The sequence below is a fragment of the Durio zibethinus genome, chromosome 15 (assembly GCF_047325235.1).
Source record: "Durio zibethinus cultivar Kanyao isolate XHJ-2024 chromosome 15, ASM4732523v1, whole genome shotgun sequence".
NCBI classification, from domain to species: domain Eukaryota; kingdom Viridiplantae; phylum Streptophyta; class Magnoliopsida; order Malvales; family Malvaceae; genus Durio; species Durio zibethinus.
In genome coordinates, this window is record NC_143176.1 from 22018527 (window position 1) to 22040835 (window position 22309).

Here is a 22309-nt window from a genome sequence, read left to right on the forward strand (position 1 = left end):
CGTACCTATAAGTCGATCTTTGTGCCTCAAGCCGAACCGCGCCAAATGTTTTTTTTTTCTTTTCCATTTAGTTTTATTATTTATTTATTGATTTTTTCCTTTATTTATTTAATAATTAAATTTAAATAAGTTATTTATTTAATTAAACATCTTTTAATTTTCAATGATCTCTTCAAAAATAAAAATTTTTAAAAATATTATATATTTTTAAAGGAAAGTTGAAAGTATCAATTTTCTTTAAAAATAAAAATTTTTTAAAAATTATTTTTTGAGGAAAAGTTAAAAGTTTCAATTTTTCTTGAAGATAAATATTTTAAAAAATATATTTTTAAAGAAAAAGTTAAAAATATCAATTTTTTCTTAAAAATAAAATTGTTAAAAAATTTTAAGGAAAAATTAAAAATATCAATTTTCCTTGAAAATAAAATTTCTAAAAGGTATTTTGAGGAAAAATTGAAAGTATCAATTTTTCTTAAAATAAATTTTCTAAAATAAAAATTTTCAAAAGCACTTTAAGGAAAAGTTGAAAGTATCAATTTTTTTAAAAAATAAAATTTTTAAAATAAAAATTTTCAAAAGTATTTTGAGAAAAAGTTGAAAGTATCAACTTTTTTTAAAATTAAAATTTCAAAAAATATATTTTAAGAAAAAGTTAAAAGTATCAATTTTCATTATACAAAAGTAATGAATTTTTCTTTTAATTGAAAAGAAAATGATTTATATCAAAATTTAAATCATTATTCTTCTTTTTTATTTTATTTTATTTTATTTTTCTTTCTTTTCTTGAAAAATTTTCTTAATTTTCTGCTAAGTGTATTAGAGTTAATTAAAAATAATTTTTAATAATTAATTACTTTGTAAAATTTTTAAGACTTATCGGATAACATGAAATTGAACTAATACCATCTTTCGATGGGCGTTGTGAGGATGCTGTAACCTTCCTCACTCATAACCGAACTTTCTAATCTTGTTGTGGTTAATAGATTCGAACATATTCTTTTAGAGACATTTAAGCTTAAGTGTTCCTTAAAATGATATATTTCTTAGGTGATTAATCGCACATAAATAAAAAAAATTAATGACAACTTCTTAAATTAATATTTAACAATAAATCATGATATGATAACACCAATCAATTTTGATCAAGCTAACATCTTCCTTATCATGTGTAAATTGAAGCAGCACCATCTCCCGAAACCGAAGTCCAAACTTCCCAAATTCAGTTTTGATCAAAACAAAACTATCATTTTCAATTATTTCTTTTATGGGCTTCTTTCCCCAGTTTCTATGGCTGTCGGCCTATGATGAAAACTAGGAGCCCATTTCAATATGGAAAGGAAAACCAGTCCATTAAACCAAATCATTGAAGATTATGCACTAATCCAAAACTTGGGTCTACGATGAAAAGGCTAGTTCAATAGTTTAATACTATATATAAGAGTTAGATTTTATCGTATTTCTAGTATGTTATAATTAAATTTAAATATCAATTTTAATAAAATTTATTTAATATAAATTTTTTTATAAATTATTTTTTAATTATAATTATAATAATTTTTTTTAATTATAATTAAAATAATTTTTATTATTTATTTTAATTTTATCAAAATTAATCTCAACGTTTATCCAAATAAATCTTAAATCATGAAATTTTGAGTAAGAAAATGTAATTTCGTCAAGCCGAACATGTAGCCTCAACTAACCCTCTAAGTCAGTTTAGTATTTTTCTTATTACATCCGGTCTATTATGTTTAGGTGGTTTCTAAACTAACATTCAAAAGGCCTTCTCCATTATCATCCACAACATTTTATAATGCATTTCAATAATACAAACAAGAAAGTTGATATCTTTCTATTTATGATATTAATAACTTTGCAAGGAATTCCAACTTGCATTATTGAGTAATTGACTGCCTTTCTACATCTAAATAGAAGCTTCACGTCTTTTTTTTTTTTAAACGACATTATTCTTCATTTCACATTAAAATCGTTCGAACTTCGAACCAATTATCAATCATTGATGTCTGATTAATCTGTTTTTGTTTCATGATTATTTGAACAAACAAAAAGTTTCTCGTTCTCCCTTTGTATATATTTTTTATTTTTTAAATTACGATCGAGATTTGAATTTAAAAGTTTTAATTATAAAATCAATTTCAATAACACTTGAAAATTTCACAAAAATAATAAAATAACTGATTATTATTGTTTTAAATTTAGGTCTTTTTTTTTTCTCTAATTTACTTTTTGGCTTTTGGATGGCATCGATCATCCTGTAGTGAAAAAAAATGTACAGAGTGAGAGGAGATTTCCCTAACTCAGGATTATAGCAAATAATAAATTTTATAAAAAAATTATATTAAATTTACAAATTATATATTAAAAAGTTATTAATAATAAAATTCAAACTTAAATTTTATAAATAAAATATTTAAATCAACTTGATCGAATATTACCTTCTAATTTTAAAACAGTTACCTTACACAACGTGCTACACAAAGAACATTAGAAACTTTTTCCTTTTTATATTATTCATTCACATCAATATCATTAAAGAATTGTAGAAAAGTTTAGCAAACAATTGGACGAAATTTCATCAATGTCGGGCCGAATGAATCATGCTACAAAGAAATTCAGCCACCAAAAAACAAAAATCCCCAACGTTAAATAAGAAAAACAGACAAATTTGTATAGGCACCACTTCACGTGTAATACAGCTTTTGCCCAATCGGCAAACAAAACCCTAATAATGATTTCTCACTTTTTAAGGAAAGTCCGTTCGGGACCCACAAGAAAATTCGATCGTAAGTATAAATATTATTTTTATTCATATTCAATAACAAATTTAACATTTTATCCTAAATAAGATGAATAAATATTATTTTATGAGTATAAAAATAAAAATAAAAATATAATATTTGTTTTATATTTATATTATACATATATATTTATACATATATAATATATAAATTTTTATTAAATAATAAAATTATTATTTTAAATTAATTAAAATTAATATATATGTTTATTAAAATATATATTAATATAATATTTATAAAAAAATTATTTAAATATATAAAATAAAAATAACAAAAAGTTAACAAAATTTTATTTTTTAAAATTATAGGTAAAAAGATTACCTATAATCATTAAATATTTATGAAAATAAAGATAAAAATAAATTTAAAAATTTATTAAATATAAATATAAATATAATATAAAATTTTGAAAATTAAAATAAAAAATATTTTACTTTACTCATGTCCATGAGCTGTCCTTGCGGCGGGTCACGTGCACCTCCGTCACGGTCTCGGGCCCACCTTCCATTGTGACCCAACCCTGAACGACGGAGGATAATTTAAAAAGAAAAAATGTTTTCAGTAGAATTTCTCGTAGGATACGCTGGATCATGGGATCCCAAATGGACGGCTGTGATTTGTTACTAACTCTGAGACCGGACAATGCCACGTTGGATAATACGCCACCATCATTGCCTCCACATTGGCCATGTGCCGCGGCTTTCGCATCCCAGTTTGGGCTTAAAGGAATAGGTACCTTTTTCAAAAGAGCGGCTCGGTTTTTAGAGCCGGACTGAGCTGAGCCGAAGGGGTGTCCAGTGTTGACTAGAATCAAGACACGAGTCGCTGTCATGTAACAACGAAGTGACGGTCTATCTTCCTAAAAACCCACCACCACACACCCCGCCACATGTGGGCCCGGTGTATCCCCTATTCTCACAGGCTAGACTTGACTCTTATCGGACGGCGATGGGATCGCCACGTGTAAGGACTGATCATCGAATTTTTAAAAAATGCCATTTATTGAATTAATGACTAAATAATCATTTTATAGCTTTCTTATCAGAATTTCATTTTACCATTCAATTTATCATTTTTTTTTCAAATTAAAATGTAATCATTTCAATTTTATCCATTAAAAGAATTGATAAAAAAAGTAATGATTACATTAATATAATTAACGATTGGCATATAAATGTAATACTTAAGAATATAGATTTGTATTCATTAATTTTATTAATAGTAATTATTAGTAATTTTTCATTAATTTTTTAAAATGAAAAAAACAAAAAAATCATTTTTAAGATATTTTTTAAAGTTAATTAAGTTATATTTATTATAAATTATTATAACAAATGCAAACATCGATAATTAATTAAAACACACGATACAATGGTAAGGATTAGCAATGCTTAATGAAAAATATTTCTTATTTTTTGGTCATTCTCATTGTCCTAATTGTTAAGATTTTGTTTGTGCTAGCTATATTTTTCCTTATTTTCTAATCCATATATGTTTAATAATATAATCGATCGAGTTCGAACTGATACAATATTAAACTCGAGTTTGAGTTCGAGTTTAATTTCAAAATTGATAATTTAAAATTGATTCGAATTCGATTAAATTTTATTTTTTTAGCTTAAGTTCGATTTCAAATAAAAATTGAGTTACTATAATTCATTCGATTAGATTTAATTAACATGTAAAAATAAATTTAATTTTATATTCGATAAAAACTTAATTATTTATACTCGAACTCAAATTCAAAATATTTTTATTAATTAAAATATAAAAACTTGATTAGACTCACGAGCTATTTGAATTAGAATAAGAATACTCAAATTTAACTCGATCAATAAATCGAACTACTCGAATTTAAGCTCGATTCGATAATAACCAAGTCAAATTCGACTTTTATTCGAATCGAATCTGAATAATTTATGAATATTACTTTATCATTTACACCATTATATATGTCAAAAAATGAAGTAATTAACTTTTTTTTTAGTAATATTATTTTTATTTTCTTCAAAAATTAAATATTTTACAAAATTTTCAATGAAAAAAAAGGATGAGGAAATAAAATTAAATCCTCTGTAAAGAAAGCGACAATGTCTAGCCTTTGCAATCTTGTATGTTCCTAAAAATAATATCTTAAGACACCAATATTCATTTTTGGACAAATATGGAAAGCTTCTAATTACCATATGTATCCTCAAAATTTGCCCTAAATTGAAAGATTGAAAGTAAATACAAATATTCACATTGTAAATTGTACACATTGGGATTTTTGTATATAATGGTTCTTCATCTTTAGCATTTAGTACTATTATGTTGCGTAATTGGTTCTTGCTTCTTCCAAATAATGAAATTGTAATTAAATTTATTATTATTAATTTTTAAGAATAAAATTGGATTCGTTTCAATTTTTTTGATAATATATAATATTATAAAATTTTAAAATTTAAATTCAAATAAAAAATTTTAAATCAATTCAATTTAAATTTTAACAGTAAGATTTGGTTCATTGATTTTTTAAATTTAATTCTTTATATATATTTTTATATTATTTTAATATATTTAAATAAATTTTAATATAAAATAATTATATTTATTTCATAAAATTTTTTAAAAATATAAAAATTAATAAAAATATATAATTTAATTTAAGTTTAAAATTATTTTACTTTTCGATTTAAAATTTGATTTAAATTTAATATAAATTTAATATTTTAATTTAAATTAAAATAAAAAAATAATATGTATCAAATCAAATGGTACGATTTAATTTTTTTATTTTTAAAATTTTTTTCTCATCCTTATAAATAACAATATCGGATATGGGCCCAGCAGCCCGGCCCATATTTTAGTGCAAAAAATAAAAAAATTATTTTCAATAATTGAAATTAATGCACAATTGTAGACATAAAAATGTTAAATTTGTTTGAAAGGAAAAAATCTAACCGCGAGGCTACTAACTCGCCGGCGTTAGTTTAACCGAAAATAACAAACCCAATCAAAGCCTAGCCGAGCCGAACTACCCGAGTCTATCTAACAAATTAACCTCAGCTGTCTAGTCTCCTCTTTCAATCCGGTCCGGTTCAGCTCAATAAGCCGAGCCCGGGAAGATAAAGTTCTAAGCAGTCTGCAAATGAACTCTCTCCCTCATTAAACTCTCATTCTCTCTCTCTTCTGTCACAGTTTTCTCTCTAACGGAGACGAGTTTTTCCACTTTGTAGCTTTCGAAAACTTAGCTCAATCTCCATTCGAAACGCCCGCGTCTAACGAGATCTGGATTCGGAATGGAAGAAGAGAAAGGAGCGTTGGTGCAGAGCTTGATCGATGCGGTGAACCAAATAGCTTCAATCGGCGATTACAGATGTGCCGTGAAGAAGGAGTATTGCAATCTTGCTAGGAGACTGAAGCTGTTGATGCCAATGTTCGAGGAGATTAGAGAAAGCAAAGGGCAAATCCCTGAAGAAACTGTTAAAGCTTTGGTCTCTTTGAAAGAAGCTTTGGCTTCAGCTAAGGAATTGCTCAGATTCGGCTGTGAAGGCAGCAAGATTTACTTGGTGTGTGAGTATTATTATTCGATTTTTTGGATCTGTTTGGCTGCTTAGAAAGTGGAGGAAAATTAGCTTACGAAGTGCGTGGAAACAGTCAGAATATTTCTTGCTATAACATTATGCTAAAATTTAACCCTTTTATTTATTTTAATTAATACCAAAAGAAAAAAAGCAGGCGACACCTATTAAGTAGATATTTCAGCCACAATTTCATCCAATTTTCTTGTTATTTTTTATTAATTTTTTTTCATCTTCAAATAATTATTATGAGAAATTCTTATCACCAAGATTTTCAAGCGTTATGGTCATAGATATATGCAAGGGTGTGAAGTAGAATCTCTAGCCCTGCGATAGATTTTTCCCTTTAAAAATAAATAATATAAAGTTGCTGATTGAATTCTATGACTGTCCCCTTATGTCTGGATTGTTGTCAAATCTGAATCATTCATTTAATAAAACCTTCGATCCCTTTTGTTTCCGTTAGTTCCGACCATGATATATCAATTAGATATTACCTTGTCTATTGTTGTGTTTTATATGCTCAACTCTGCCTCTATTAAGTGTGCTTATACTTAAGGTTTTGAAACTAAACGGTGTCGTCATAGTAATCGTAATTTTCTCCTACCTGTGTTGTCAAAATGGTATATTTGGAAGCCTTTGGAAATTAAGGAGAATGTTTTACTGCTGGATGAGATTGACCTTTTCATTCTGATATGGAGATTTTTTTTTCCTGCATCCGTGGTATGTAGAATTGTGGTTGTTCTATCTCTGGTCTTTGATTGGGAGGTTCTTTGAGGTTGTAAAAATGAGAGGAAGGGATGGAGGAGGATGGTAGGTGGTGGTTAGTAGTATCCCCAATATATGGCTTCTATGTTTCTGGCCTTGATGCTATTTGTCTGAGCATTTCTGCAACAGCAATTATAATTAACGGGGTTGTCACATTCATTGGTTTTACTGTGGGTTTTCTTGGAATTGTCACTATATAGCTCAGTATATGTTTTCTGTTCTTATAACTGAAGGGAGAGAGATCTTTTTCACTTGGAGTCCCCAATATATGGACTTTTATATTTGGGCTCGGTATTGCTTCCTGACATTCCTGTGCATTTCTGTGTCAACAGTTGTATTGGTTTGTCATAGACATAGATTTTGGTGTTTTATTGTCAATGTTGACAAACAAATTTGCCATAACCCTTCTACACAGTGCCACTACATGGATGTGCTGGATTTATGGTATGGATACTTTGCAGATGCAAGGAGTGGACTTGGTTTTTTTTCTTGGTTGTCAAGCCAAAGTTTCATGCTATTTGTTATGCCAGACCCTCAAAGTGATGTATGTGCACTGATTTTCTGTTGAAAAGGACTGGCATAAATGGATATAAAGTTCTGAGGATCAAATTCCATTCATTTATTTCCACAAGTTCTATGCTGGAACAATTGAATTTATGTCAAACTACTGCTTTCATCTTCCTTTTCGAGCTTTATTTTGTTATACTGAATGCAATAGTTTCTATCTTTTCTCATCCAATCTGGAATGGTATTACACTGTGTACTTTAGGTTGTGGTTAAGAATGACACTCATGTCTAGCGAGGAAATTATGGTTTCAGAACAAACTTTTAAAATGGCCTAAGATATGTACTTTCTTTTTAATATTGTAATATTTGGTTACTCTATAATTAGAGAGAGAAGTCATGAGTTTATAATCACCAGACTATCTGTTTTTTAATCAATGTTATGGAATATTGTCAATTTTGGCAAGATTTGTTTATGGCTAAAAAACTGGTTGAAAATTATGTTCTGCTTAAAGTGATAATTTAATAGCCCAAACCACTAATATATTGATGAACTGGTTTGTCATGGCTTTTGACCATTGACAGATAAATTATATTTGTTCTGCTTGTAGGTTCTAGAGAGGGAGCAGATCATGCATAAATTTCATGAAGTGTCAGATCAATTGGAGCAAGCTTTGAGTGAAATTTCCTATGAGAATCTTGACATATCAGATGAAGTTAAGGAACAGGTATAGATCTATCACTAGACATATGTTTGGAAGAATTATATAGTACACATTTCTTCTCCTCTTGATCTGTCATATTAGGTCCTTGGCTGTGTATGACCTAAAGATGGTTACTTGAATCATAGTCATCTTGGACATGGAGCAAAGTGCCCCAAGCAATCACAGTAATCATGATTGATTGAGTTTCTTTGGAGTTGCGTATGATTTGAGAAACCGAATATGATATGGATAGAAATAAGTGATAAGAGACACAAAGAGTGCAATGCAAACTACATCTATTCTTCTCATAACACAATTCAACTAGAGATTGAAACGCTCAAAGCAACTTTGGGTTACTTCATTATGTCATTTTTTTTTAAAAAAATGGTTACATGGATACTGTTTCTATGTTTAGGTTGAGCTTGTACTAGCTCAGTTCAGGAGAGCTAAAGGTAGGATTGATGCACCTGATGTTGAGCTGTACGAGGATCTATTATCAATCTACAACAAGAGCAACGATACAGCAGCAGATCCAGTTGTGCTAAGGAGAATGGCTGAGAAGTTGCAATTGGTGGGAATAGCTGAACTTATGCAAGAATCACTAGCTCTACATGAGATGGTTTCGGCCAGTGGTGGAGATCCTGGAGAAACATTTGAGAACATGTCAAACTTATTAAAAAAAATCAAGGATTTTGTACAGGCAGAAAGTCCTAACATGGATGCTCCTGCAAGAGAAAAGAATCTTCCTCCTAGTAGCAGTGGGCAAGCAACCACTGATGGAAATCACAAGACTCCACTTATACCAGATGATTTCCGCTGTCCAATATCCCTGGAGTTGATGAAGGATCCTGTCATTGTTTCAACAGGGCAGGTATGGTTGTGCATTTCCTGCTCATGATAGACCAAGATTTTTTTCTTTTAATTTTTTTAATCCTTTTCAGTCTTGAAAACCACCTCCTTCTCCTTTAGTTACTTAAATGTCAGTAAATGCTCAATTGTGCTTGATAAAATTTTTTGGTTATTGACCCAGCTTGTTGCATCATATCACATTGTCATGCCATTAATTTATTCAGCCAAAAGTTAGTTCTGGAAATGGTCCTAGTCATATAGTAATTCACTATTTATATTGCTTGGAGTGACAAAGCCCGAGGTCGCCGCACAAATTTGATGCTAACTAAAAGACGTGTATAAGAACCTTGTGTTTGTAGTACAAGTTTTGGACAATTGCTTATGTATGCAGAGGCCGAAGTCTTGTTTACCAGTAGATGCTAACTTAAAGACATTTATAAGTACCTTCTGTTTTGTTACATGTTTGGGACAAATGCACATGTATGCTGAGGCTGAAGTCTTGTTTACTATTACGTTTGTGCTATATTTTTAACAGGTGTCATTGCTGTCTTCTGTAGACTTATGAACGTTCTTGCATTGAGAAATGGATAGAGCAAGGGCATGGAACATGTCCGAAGACACAACAGACACTCAGTAGCCCTGCCCTTACCCCCAATTATGTATTGCGTAGTCTAATAGCTCAATGGTGCGAGGCAAATGGCATTGAACCACCCAAAAGACCCAGTAGTTCTCGACCCAGTAAAACCACATCTGCTTTCTCACCCACTGAACGTATTAAGATTGAAATTCTCCTACGTAAGCTTACATCCAGCAATCCTGAAGATCAAAGAATGGCTGCAGGCGAAATCCGTCTTCTTGCCAAACGCAATGCAGATAATCGTGTGGCCATTGCTGAAGCTGGGGCCGTACCTCTCCTTGTGAGCCTCCTTTCAACGCCTGACTCACGCATCCAAGAACATGCAGTAACAGCACTTCTTAACCTTTCAATTTGTGAAGATAACAAAGGAAGCATCATATCCTCTGGAGCAGTTCCTGGTATAGTCCAGGTGCTTAAGAAGGGGAGCATGGAAGCTAGAGAGAATGCTGCAGCGACCCTCTTCAGCCTTTCAGTAGTGGATGAAAATAAGGTGACAATTGGTGCCTCAGGAGCAATACCTCCACTAGTGACATTGCTAAGTGAAGGCACACAAAGGGGCAAAAAGGATGCAGCAACAGCACTCTTCAACTTGTGCATTTACCAAGGGAACAAGGGAAAAGCAGTGAGAGCTGGAGTTGTGCCCACATTAATGCGTTTGCTGACAGAACCTGGAGGTGGAATGATGGATGAGGCATTGGCCATACTTGCAATACTTGCTAGCCATCCTGAAGGGAAGTCTGCCATTGGAGCAGCGGAAGCAGTGCCAGTTTTGGTAGATGTTATTGGAAATGGATCCCCAAGGAACAGAGAGAATGCAGCTGCAGTTTTGGTTCACCTTTGCGCCGGAGATCAACAACATTTAGCAGAGGCCCAGGAACTAGGAGCGATGGGTCCTTTGGTGGACTTGGCACAAAATGGTACAGACAGGGGCAAGCGGAAGGCTGCTCAATTGCTTGAGCGCATGAGCAGGTTTGTTGAGCAGCAAAAGCTGGCACAGGCGCAAGCTGAGGCCCAATCACAGCTGTCTCAGTCTCAGACTCAGGAGCTACGGCGACAGTCCATGGCAAATATTGTTGATAGCTGAGGTTCATTTTGCCTTAATTTTTGTTCATTTCGTCGCCTTGTTTCTGTTTACGTATTGAAGAAGGAAGGCTTTGCTTCGAAAGAGGAGGTGGAAGATCACCTGTACAACCTGTAAGTATTCATTTGTTTATTTGGAAGAATATATTATTCACAGAATCATCAAAGTTCCGAAAAAAAAGGCGAATGGGAAGAAAAGGGCTGAGTTTTACTTGGCATGTATGTGAATTTGTACAACGTATGTACGCCTATAATCATCCTCTGTTTTTATTCGAGCGATGTTTCTTGTATTCAAATCAAACTTTGTTTCCAAAGTCGCTAGTGATATGTAAGAAAAAAAGGATCTGCTCGCTCAAAGTACAACCTTGTCCGTAAAAACTCCATTCTACTTTCTATGTTTGATACAATGTTAAATCTTTTGCTCTAAGCAGCTACTCCTTCCATTTCTTTTCTTTCTTTTTTTTTTATAATTTTTTTGGGATGTTTTAAAATTATATTTTTTAATATATAAAATTTTTATATTTTATATTTGAAAATTAATTTTTTTATAAAGTTTTTATTTTTTTTATATTAAAAATCACGAAATTTTAGTTGTATAAAAAATTTAAAATTAAATGTTAAATATATTAAAATTAAAGTCTTTTTCTTATAATTTCATGAAAGTTAATATCACCCAAATCGAAAAGAAGATATTTTTCAGATATTTTGCTTTAGGATAGATGAAAACTCCATTACAATACTCATTGTGTTATAAAAATTATTTATGTATGTATTAGCATGATTAATCATGCTAATCTATACATAATTAGTATGAACCAAATTTGTCGAGCCGCAACATTGTACTAAGATTTTGGCGGGTCTGGGGAGGACAAGATTTGAACCACCACTTTTGGGTGGTGTATGATGTTCCAGCGTGCAAACAACTTCAGCCTCGCTCTTTGAGAGCGGCCTCTCCTTCGACGCATGGGCTTAGGCTTAGTTACCTTCTTTATAACTTGAGTGGACCAAAAGAAAATAAACAAACGGACCATCCTATAGGTACAAAGATTCGAATTTGAATTTTTATACATAAATGCTTAAATATTGTATTTTTTCTTTTTTTGAAATGATGAACTTGGCAACTATGCTCAAATATTTCTTTTTCTTTTAAACTATAAAATTGCATTAAAAAACTTAGAAAAACTCGTTATATTTTATAAATATATGAATGTAATACTTTAATGCATGTAGTGCTGTCCATTAATTAATTATAGATAGTTATTTGTTGATCGGTTTACCTTGCTAGTCAACATATTACTATGTTTAATTCCTTTCAGCTCTTTCTTGACTTTTTTTAGGGTTGGGGTAGCTAATTATCTTTAATTAATATATTTATATTTGATGTGTTATCAATATATAAATTTTATACATTATTAATAAATCATATGATATTATCTCAATGAGATGAATAAGATGATGTCATTTTTTAATGAGTAAATTTTTTAAATAATATTAATTTTTTATATATTTATTTTAAAAATTGATATTTATTTATTAATAAGATAATATTATTTAATCTATTGATAGTGTATAAAATTTATAAATACATTCTTCGTTACATCATTTTCTCAATTATATATAGTGCTACAAGATCTTTTCAAGTCAATTAAGCATATCTATGCCTTAACAAATTCACAATAAAGCTATCCTTTTCAATTAAAAAATTAAAAAAATAAAGGAAGAAGAAAACGATGAGTTTATCCTATCTTCATCAACTTTTTAAGTTGCATTTTAGGAAATCTTCTTCTTGTCTTTAAACTTTAATGCTTAGACCAAGCATGTTTTTCTCTTAAATATTTTAGGAAATTAAACCAATTTGCAATTTATCTTTCTTCTCTTTTAATTCCCTTCTAAATATTCCTATACTCTTTTTCTCTGTTGAGTCCCCCTTTTATTGGATTGAGACAAGAAGGAGAGTTTGTGGAGAGGAATTAAGGAAATCACTTTGTTTGGCAAGAGGGCAACTGGGAAAAAGATGGAATGAGAAACATGAAGCTATTGGCCATGCATACTTATCTTCTTCAACAAGGAAATCTGGTTTTTATAGTGTTTTGAAAGGGTTACTCTTCTATAATCAATGAACAATTTGCTAATAAATAGCCAAGGTCGATGGGTCACTCTTAAATTTACCCTTCATTAATCCTCAATTAACATTGGCTTTGGTGGTACTTTTGGTCAAAACTTTAAAGTGTTTATTTGGAAAAAAATTATCTTCATATCTAACATCTATTTACTATAGGTGGTTTGGTGACTGATAAAATTAAGCCTGTTTTGTAGCTTTTCTAAACAATGAAATTCTTTTTATCATCTAATCTAATATCAAACAAATCCAATTTTAATCTATTGGTCATAATAATAAAAATTTTATAAAAAAAAAAGAATTAAAGTACTTTGAATTCTTTTTCTTTTTTATACTTCCTTATATATATAAAAGGATAAATTTAATATGAAAAAAAATCAACTTATATTAATGTAAAATATTTTAGTTTTATATATTTTTTTAATTATTAATATCAATAGATCTAAAACATGAAATTAAAATTGTTTTTTAGTTGTCTCCTTTATCTCTTATATCTATTGAAATCAATTATTAAAAAAAATAAAAGATTAAAAGGTTGATCTTACCGAATCTACATATAGTAAGTACATAATTTTGAGATATGAAAATAAAATTTTATACAAATTCTGTAATCATTTTTTTAAGTTATGAATTTATAGAGTTTTTATACTTGAAATTATCATAATTTAAAATTGATTATTAAATTAAGAGTTCAACACTTTATCAAAGATAACAAACAAATTTTAGGATTTTTAAAATATAGTAATTCTGCATTTAAAAATTTTTCAACTGCTTATTTTTTTTCCTTCTAGTTCTTTCCTTCCTTATCTGATCCTCCTATTCTCTTTCTGGCTACATCTGGTGCACAGCCAAGAAGTAAAAATTGAAATGCATATAAAGGCAGGACCAGGTTTAAGGCTTAAACCGTGAAGCTCACAGCTTAACAGCAACTAGCTTCATATTTGCTACGAAGAAGTTGGGGCTGCTTCCATTTCCAGATGCCAAACTTGAACAGACCAACTCATTCTTCCAATGAAGAGAACCATTTCAAGCCTATCCAAGTTTGGTCATAAAAAAAAAACAAGAAGCAAAGAAAACATAAACAGACACTCCTACACTACATGGATGTAACCTTGGGATTCCCTTTCCCTTTCCCTTTCCCATTCTCAGTTTCTTTCTTCTCCTTCCATTTCCCATTTCCCATTTCCCATCCAAATGTGAAATGTTGGTTCCCCACATTTTCATCATCATTGGAGTTTCATTTCTAACTGTTTTTTCTTCTTTTTCACTTTCTAGGTTATATCCCCCAACTGACTATCATGAAGAGAGAGACTGTTTTTTTTGGGTTTGGATTTGCTTTATTCGTTGTTGTAAGGCAGTAGCCTTGGTCCTTGCAATAAAGCAAATATCCCCTTGATTCCTTTTCTTTTCTTTTGTTTAAGACAAAACCAACCCCAGTTGAGTTTTTAAAAACATAGTACTCCTATTATTTTATCTTCTACTGTGTAATTATTAGTGGAAGATTTTCCAACTTTAATTTTCTTTTATTGAATCTGATCTTTCGTTTTCTGAGATCACATTTGAAGGTTACCACTTAAAAGATAAATAAAGTGACAGAAAGAAAGAAAGAGAGACAGATATGTTCAAAAGGTTTCACTTCTTTTGACCATGCCATGTCCATAGTTAATAAAACTTAAAACATTATCTAGATTACTTCACAGACTTTGATTTGGTACTTTGTTTGAAAATGGAATTGCATGGTTTTGAGTGCGATTTTTGGCTTTTTCTTGGATTCTTTGTCTTTAACTTGAAAACTTTAACTCCCGCACCCAACGAATTTAGTACAAAATCATTAAATCTGTTGTAAAAGGATGAACAAATTCTCAATCTGTCTAGTGCACAAATTAACTTAAGATGCATGGCTGCAGGTGAACAGATTTGCTTGGGGAGGATGAAGACTGATGAAAAGAACTAGGAGCTTTTCAAGCTTAATTTCCCATGTACTTGCATAAAAAAATGGAAATGGAAAAGCATAGGAGATGGATTCAGCAATGTCAGACAATAAACAACTGCAAGATGTAACATGAAACATCCATTTTAAGTTTATAATTAAACATGCTAGAGACACTGGACTGTGCATAAGTAAAATCAACTTGTAATTATAACTTCAAAATAATGGTGAATAAAATTCATCAACGAAGGGAAAGAGATCATAGGGATTTATAAGTGCAGGATAATATATTGTGTCAAGAGAGATTACTTGGTTCTATTGGGCTGATGAGAAGCCAATAGATGCAAATGACTTCATCAACTTTTTTGTTCTGCTCTATAATTCCAAGCAGATTCTTTGAAAAACAGGAAAATACATAGGAACCAAAATTTAGCATGATTTTATGCAACTTACACAACAGTGCCAATCTCAGCCCTTTCTTTTTTTCCCACAAGACATGGATGTCAATCCTATATAAGTGCTCTCTGGTAGAATATTTTCTTATTCTTCTATGAACATTTTGTCGAAATGTGGGTGATATTGATGGTTTGCAGAAAGAACTCTTTCTTTCTTCATTGTGATGCAACCTTGTACTAAAAGTAGTAATGCAAGAAGAAAAACAGAAATGAGAAAGGATATTTCACAGAGAATATTAGCTTATCATGTCAGATAACAGATCCCATAACTTCACACGCAAACATAGAACAAATCTGTAAACAAGCCCATGCAAATAAAAAACCAAACACATAGCTTAAGAAAACCCAAAATATATACTATGAAACAACATTAATTCTACCAATCTTCGTTTTTTTTCTTCGATAGATGATGATGATGAGATAAGTTCCTCAGTGAACGTTGCAATTTCACCATCCATTATTTTGTTTTTGATTTTGGAGCATGTGAGCGAGTCAAGGTGATCAAAGGAACATTGCTCCTTTATGTCAACTATCTGTCATTAAAGCTGTTGTGATAACTGGAAGCGGCAGAAGATTCAAGACCAACTTGAAGCTGCTGTCTGTCAAGAAAGATTGAAACTAGCTATATGAGATGATTAGTACTAGAAGAGTTGAGACCTGACAAATCTGGCCAACTATTTCCTCCCCAGAACTGATTACTCTCCGAACTACCCATCAGTGATCTTGATAGATTTAGCCGTTGGTTGTTTTCCATTTTCACTGGAGCTGGCTGAGAAACCCTAGAGCTTGAACTCATAGAGCGAAGAAGCTGGCTTTCTCCCACCATAGAAGAACCCTCACTTTGAATTAATGGATATAAACCACTAGTTGGCTCAAAGAAAGGGAACTGCTGATGAGTTCCCCCTGCTGATAAAATAGCGCTGCTCATGCCTGAGTTGGTTCCTATCTGAAACCCCATATCAGCTTGCCCACTGGCACCAGTTGTTGCCCCTATCTGACCTTGAATTCCACCAAAGTTTAAGCCAATATTTCCCAAACCATACTGAGAAAAATTTTCCAAAGAAGCCATGAAGGGTAAATGAGGTGTTTGCTGTGGTAAATGACCAGTGATTTCAGAAGGAATAACAGCATTTGTTGAATTTGAACCAACTTGCTTCTCTGCAGAAGCTGTGGATTTTGAGCTACTGCTTTTGTTTTTCTTGTTTCTTCGGCATCCTCCACCAACTGGAACATTCCTAAGGGCACCTCCCCTAGTCCAATACCGCCGACATGTCTTGCAAAAGTGCCGTGGCTGTGAAAGGCTATAATTATTGAAGTAGCAAAATTTGGTGTTGGTGGACTCACATCTTGGACATTTCAGGGCTGCTTCTGGCTGTGGAATCTTGGCTAGCCTGGCTCGATCAGCCATCGAACCAGGCCTAATGGAGCCAGCACCACCAGTTCCAACATCAGCAAGTGGATGAAGAGGTGGATGCTGAGGATTTTCACTCCCAGTTCCTTGTTGATGATTATGCTGCTGCAAAATATAGATAATCCAAACAAAGTAAATTTTTATAATTGTAAAGAAGAAAATATTTGGTATATTCAGGAAAAGATCAAAGGAATAGAATATTTATCTTTTTAATTTGCTTTACTTTGGGTGCAGAAGCTGTGGATAGAAATTGATGAAGAAAAAAAAAAACCCTTACCTGCTGCCAGTTGGGAGGATCTAAATAGACTGGAACAGATGAGAAAACCATGGTTAATCTTTTGCTATCTCTTTTTTCTTTTATAAAGTTTGATGGGTTCTTTAGGAAAAACAAGGTGGAGAATCACACTAAGGGAATACCAGAGGCCAAGAAAGCAAAGAGAAAAAGAGAATTAAAGAGAGGAGGGAGAAGGAAAGATAGCAAGGGAGTGGGGAGGAGAGGGCTTTTGCTCTTATTATTCTCTCATATCTCTGCTTTTTGTTTTTATTATATGTTTTAGGGTTTGAGTGGACGATGTTTTTCTTCACCTATAAGCTTTCTTACTTCATGCTATGGACTGCTTAGTTTTAATGCTCAAAAAGAGAGTTCATGCATGGGAGAGAGAAAAAGAGATTATATAAAACCACACCATAGCAAGAAATTATTACCCTTTTGCCATTATGGTGGGATTAATCAAATTCCTAATCAAAGGGAATCATTAGCCATACACATACATATACATGATCTGTACTTGTATGGCTTATTTTTTTATTGAAGTTACAAAGATTCGAATTTGAATTTTTATACGTAAACGCTTAAATGTTGTATTTTTTCTTTTTTTGAAATTATGAACTTGGCAACTATGCTCAAATATTTCTTTTTCTTTTAAACTATAAATTTGCATTAAAAACTTAGAAAAACGCATTATATTTTATAAATATATGAATGTAATACTTTAATGCATGTAGTGCTGTCCATTAATTAATTATAGATATTTATTTGTTGATCGGTTTACCTTGCTAGTCAACATATTACTATGTTTAATACCTTTCAGCTCTTTCTTGACTTTTTTTAGGGTTAGGGTAGCTAATTGTCTTTAATTAATAGATTTACATTTGATGTGCAAGTCAATTAAGCACATCTATGCCTTAACAATTTCACAATAAAGCTATCCTTTTCAATTAAAAAATAAAAAAAAGGAAGAAGAAAACGATGAGTTTATCCAATCTTCATCAACTTTTTAAGTTGCATTTTAGAAATTCTTCTTCTTGTCTTTAAACTTTAATGCTTAGACCTAGCATGTTTTTCTCTTAAATATTTTAGGAAATTAAACCAATTTGCAATTTGTCTTTCTTCTCTTTTAATTCCCTTCTAAATATTCCTATACTCTTTTTCTCTGTTGAGTCCCCCTTTTATTGGATTGAGACAGCAAGGAGAGTATGTGGAGAGGAATTATGGAAATCACTTTGTTTGGTAAGAGGGCAGCTGGAAAAAAGATGGAATGAGAAACATGAAGCCATTGGCCATGCATACTTTTCTTCTTCAACAAGGAAATCTGGTTTCTATAGCATTCTGAAAGGGTTACTCTTCCATATTCAATGAACTATTTGCTAATATATATAGCCAAGGTCGATGGGTCACTATTAAATTTACCCTTCATTAATCCTCAATTAACATTGGCTTTGGTGGTACTTTTGGTCAAAACTTTAAAGTGTTTATTTGGAAAAAAAAATTATCTTCATATCTAACATCTATTTACTAATATGTACGTAAGGATAACTAATTCAAGCCAATTAAGATGTGATATTGAACAGTTTTGAATTTTTAATTCAATTAGTTCATGCAATCATTTTTAAAAAATAATATTTAATAAATTTGAAATTTAAATCTTAGCTCCTGCAAGATTATAATCTTTTTACTTGTTCTCAAACTCCTATCTCTTTGTAAAAAAAAAAAATTTAACTACTTGGAGATACAAGTCTATCTAATTTTGAATAGTCAACTTTTTCATCTTCATATAGTTCAAAATGTAAAGTAAATAAATATTCAAAATAAAGAGATCTCTTTTTTGGAAGAAAGATTGGATTATTTATGTGTTAGTTAAACAGCATAAATGTTTTAGTGCATTTTTTATGAACATTCCTTCAAAATGGTGCTTTATATTAAATACAAGTAGCATATTGCCTTTAGGAACATGATGCTCCCTAATTGTTAATAATTAAATTTGAGAATGTGCAAGTCAAACCTTATTGTAGGATATCATTAAATTTAACTTCAATAGTAATGTTTTGGATGGATTATTTAGTAATATTCGAAAAACAAAGCTAACGACATTAGAGATAGTACATCTGTAAAATAGGGTTTTTAAGATTTTTTTTGTGTAATAAAATTCAGATGAGGGATCTCATTTCAAAATTAGGATGTACTGTAAATTTCAATAAAAACTTATATTAAATTTACATATCACCTATCAAAAGAAATAATTGATAATAAAATATGAGAATCAATGCTTATCAACTCAATCAATTCTGTTAACAACAAGACTATTAAATTCAAGATTCGAATCTCTAAGTCTCTCTCCGTTTGCTTTTTTATATGTAGAAAATATTAAAAAATAAAAAAGGTTTGGCATTATACTTTTCTAATGCAAAGCTTGGAAAACTTGAATTTGAGATAAAAGAATGTTAATCCTAACAAAGAAAAGTTGGGTAAAGCATTTGACATCATTTCATGAGAAAAGTGATTAGGTAAAAAAAAAAAATTCTTTAAGTAATTAGATTTTAGTCTCACTATTATAAAAGGAAAGATAACATAGGAAACTCTTACTTTTCCTCTTTTGGGGGGAAAATGTGAGAAAGACAGAACTAGTCTCAGTACAGTAAGTAACTCTAATTTTCAACTGAAAATTAACAAAAAAAAAACCAAACCCATTAACCAGTTCATGATGCATCATTGTTTATAATAGCTTTCTTTCTCTTTCCCAAAATTCTGATACGGCAAGCCATGACCCCACTTCTCCTTCATATTCTCCTTTATTCATTATCTATTATTTTTTATTTATTTATTTAAAGGCCGAATCATTCTTGAACAATGTACATTCTAAGTGAAGAAAAATGGGCAGCTACCCCCCTCTCCTTTTTTTTAAATTTTAAAATTTAACAATGCGGCGAGAAAGGGGAAAAATCAACATCACTGTTTTTCTTCTTTATCTCATGAGATGCCGATGGTCGGGATTCCAAAGCTACGTTGGCTAACGGCGTAGATTCCATTGATTAATATACTTTTCGTACATTTTCATGTATATGTATATATGAAATTATGAATCATAAACTGTAAAATTTTGAAGAGAGAAATATACTTAAAGAAATTTGCATTTCTAAATTAAATTGTCACATTACATATCAAGATTTAAGAGTAAACTTTGTGATATACATGAATTCTAAAGAGGATGGTCTAAATTAATTTTTTTTCTTGAAACTCGTGGAATAATTTAATCAATCATATGCTTCATAACTTGAACAACAAAACAAGAAAAATATGATTCATGTAATCATTCAAATTTTCATTTAATAATTTTAAATTTTAAATGTCAACAGTTACGTATAATTTTTTTTAATTCTAAATTACGGTCTCATTTGTTCTAAAATAGACTATTAATACTCAAACATGAAAATGGTAGTAATTAGGGTGACATATCACATTCCCATTGCCCTAGTTCTTGAGTGGGGTTATGGACTTATAGTTTTATCTCCCCACGTGCATGTAGTTTTGTATTTATTTTTATTCAATCTTATTTTAGCACTTTGCTTTGCATGCATGATGATGCATCATCACTCCACGGCTGCATATTTTTATCTGAAACGTGGAATTTGATGAGTTGGTTTTCATTTATTTTAAACACTGAAAGGCTTATAAAATTGCCCGTTGGTGGCGCTGGAATCTAATTCCCTATCAATTTTTGGACAGAGTACGGCATTTCGCTCATTTTCATGCCAAAAAGCTACCTCTCCTGTCTCCAGATTTTTAGTTGGAAAGGAAGCAAATTTGCAGCCTTAACACATTCGCCTGTCCCCCCCACTCCCCTAATTGCACAACATTTGCCTAAAAGCAAAAGTGCAATTCCGCGTACACATATAAATAATAATATACATGAGATCATATCTGAATAACAGGTAAAATATCAATATTTTCGACAAATTTTTTCATATGAACGTCACTTGCAAAGTAACTAACTAGGGTTTTGGCCAACTAGGGATTGGTTTCAGAAGTTTTGGATTCGAACATTGTGATTTTTTTTGTGTGTTAATCACAAATATAATCAATAAAATTTTTTGAGAAGCACAATTTTTTTTTGGAATTTAAGCAATTTGTCTATCGCAAAATTTATTTATAAAACGCCAGATGATTGAAGATAAACGATCCCTTTTTTTTTTTTTTTTGTTTACAGGTTTCTTGTATGGATGTTACATTTGATGGAAAATGGAATACAACAGGAGGGGGTCAACTAGATGAGGCAGACATGGTTTCCCAGTCAGCAAAGAGAGGACAGAGTACCTTGTCTGCTGTCAAAGACTGAAACACACGTGGCTGCTTGTTGAATTTTGTGTTTCGACCCCTCACAGAAACAGCTCCGGCCGCTAGCCAAAACTTTTCCTCATAATTGCACATGCAAATCGGACACCAATAAGTTGCTACAAGCCTACACTATCACTTTTATGTAGCTTCTCAGCCAGGCAAGAGCAGATCACATATGATAACCAAGGGCAAAGCGCTGCCATATAGCTAGCAGAAGTTTTTAGAGGACCAAAACCAAGAACCAACGAAGAGAAGCTAAGCTACAGCTCTAATGTTCTGTCCGAATCTGACCATGATTCATCAACATCCTTGTAAGAGATTTCTGTTCTTTCAGGGGTTTTGGACATATTAATAGATGATCAGTAATAAGACCCTGGTGGTCAAAGGAGATATCTGTTGTCTTCTTTCGTTCTTTTTTTATAAAATTAGACTAGTGTCCAGTGTTGGCATCATCTGGGTGAGGTTCATGCCTGTTCGGCAATAATTCTCCAGTAGATCGAGTCAGCCGTAACCTTTCAGCGGTTGGTGTTATACATGCAGAAAAAAAACACTTCCAATATCTGCAGTTTACTGACTTATTTCCAGGATAATTCCTGGCTAACATCAGCCAAAAACGAGCTCATTTTTTTTGTATTCATTCATTGGATTGCAAAACAAAAAGTTATTCCATCATTCCTTCGCCTCATCTTCGTGTCTAAAAATTTGAGTCCAACAGCTATGATAAATTTATGATTGCCAATCAAGCAGCTGTGATTTTGGGTAATTTAACCCAAAACTAGCCCATAAAACCCAAAGCTCGGCTGAAGTAGAGTAGGCAATTCAAACTCCATTCTCTTCAGAAAAGAAAAGGGGGTGAGG

At 31.3% G+C, this 22309-nt stretch overlaps 2 protein-coding genes across 4 annotated transcripts; one reads left to right on the forward strand and one right to left on the reverse strand.

Annotated features, from left to right (window-relative positions):
• The first annotated feature begins 5914 nt into the window (after positions 1 to 5914).
• Positions 5915 to 11358, forward strand: LOC111301395 (U-box domain-containing protein 13-like). Of its 2 annotated transcripts, none has more exons than XM_022897011.2 (4): positions 5915 to 6370; positions 8266 to 8382; positions 8774 to 9229; positions 9765 to 11358. In XM_022897011.2, exons 1-4 carry the CDS (start codon positions 6101 to 6103, stop codon positions 10926 to 10928), a joined length of 2007 nt encoding a protein of 668 aa, XP_022752746.2. In that variant the 5' UTR covers positions 5915 to 6100; the 3' UTR covers positions 10929 to 11358. The 2 variants fall into 2 exon arrangements, with proteins under 2 accessions (XP_022752746.2, XP_089600962.1); XM_089744836.1 differs by having other exon boundaries at positions 6034 to 6374.
• A 4292-nt stretch (positions 11359 to 15650) lies between these two features.
• LOC111302163 (Dof-type zinc finger DNA-binding family protein) lies at positions 15651 to 17430 on the reverse strand. 2 transcript variants are annotated; one of them, XM_022898101.2, is made up of 2 exons: positions 17117 to 17430; positions 15651 to 16941 (listed from the first exon to the last, which is right to left on the reverse strand). In XM_022898101.2, exons 1-2 carry the CDS (start codon positions 17165 to 17167, stop codon positions 16051 to 16053), a joined length of 942 nt encoding a protein of 313 aa, XP_022753836.1. In that variant the 5' UTR covers positions 17168 to 17430; the 3' UTR covers positions 15651 to 16050. The 2 variants fall into 2 exon arrangements, with proteins under 2 accessions (XP_022753836.1, XP_022753835.1); XM_022898100.2 differs by having other exon boundaries at positions 15651 to 16944; positions 17117 to 17428.
• Between the last annotated feature and the right edge of the window lie 4879 nt (positions 17431 to 22309).

Bases quoted from the DNA above. Each gene is read 5' to 3' on its own strand.
- LOC111301395 (XM_022897011.2), top strand. From the start codon at position 6,101: ATGGAAGAAGAGAAAGGAGCGTTGGTGCAGAGCTTGATCGATGCGGTG. The intron at 6,371-8,265 runs GTGTGTGAGTAT...TTCTGCTTGTAG, and splicing joins AAGGCAGCAAGATTTACTTG to GTTCTAGAGAGGGAGCAGAT. The intron at 9,230-9,764 runs GTATGGTTGTGC...TGTCTTCTGTAG, and splicing joins TCATTGTTTCAACAGGGCAG to ACTTATGAACGTTCTTGCAT.
- LOC111302163 (XM_022898100.2), bottom strand. From the start codon at position 17,167: ATGGTTTTCTCATCTGTTCCAGTCTATTTAGATCCTCCCAACTGGCAG. The intron at 16,945-17,116 runs GTAAGGGTTTTT...TATATTTTGCAG, and splicing joins ATCCTCCCAACTGGCAGCAG to CAGCATAATCATCAACAAGG.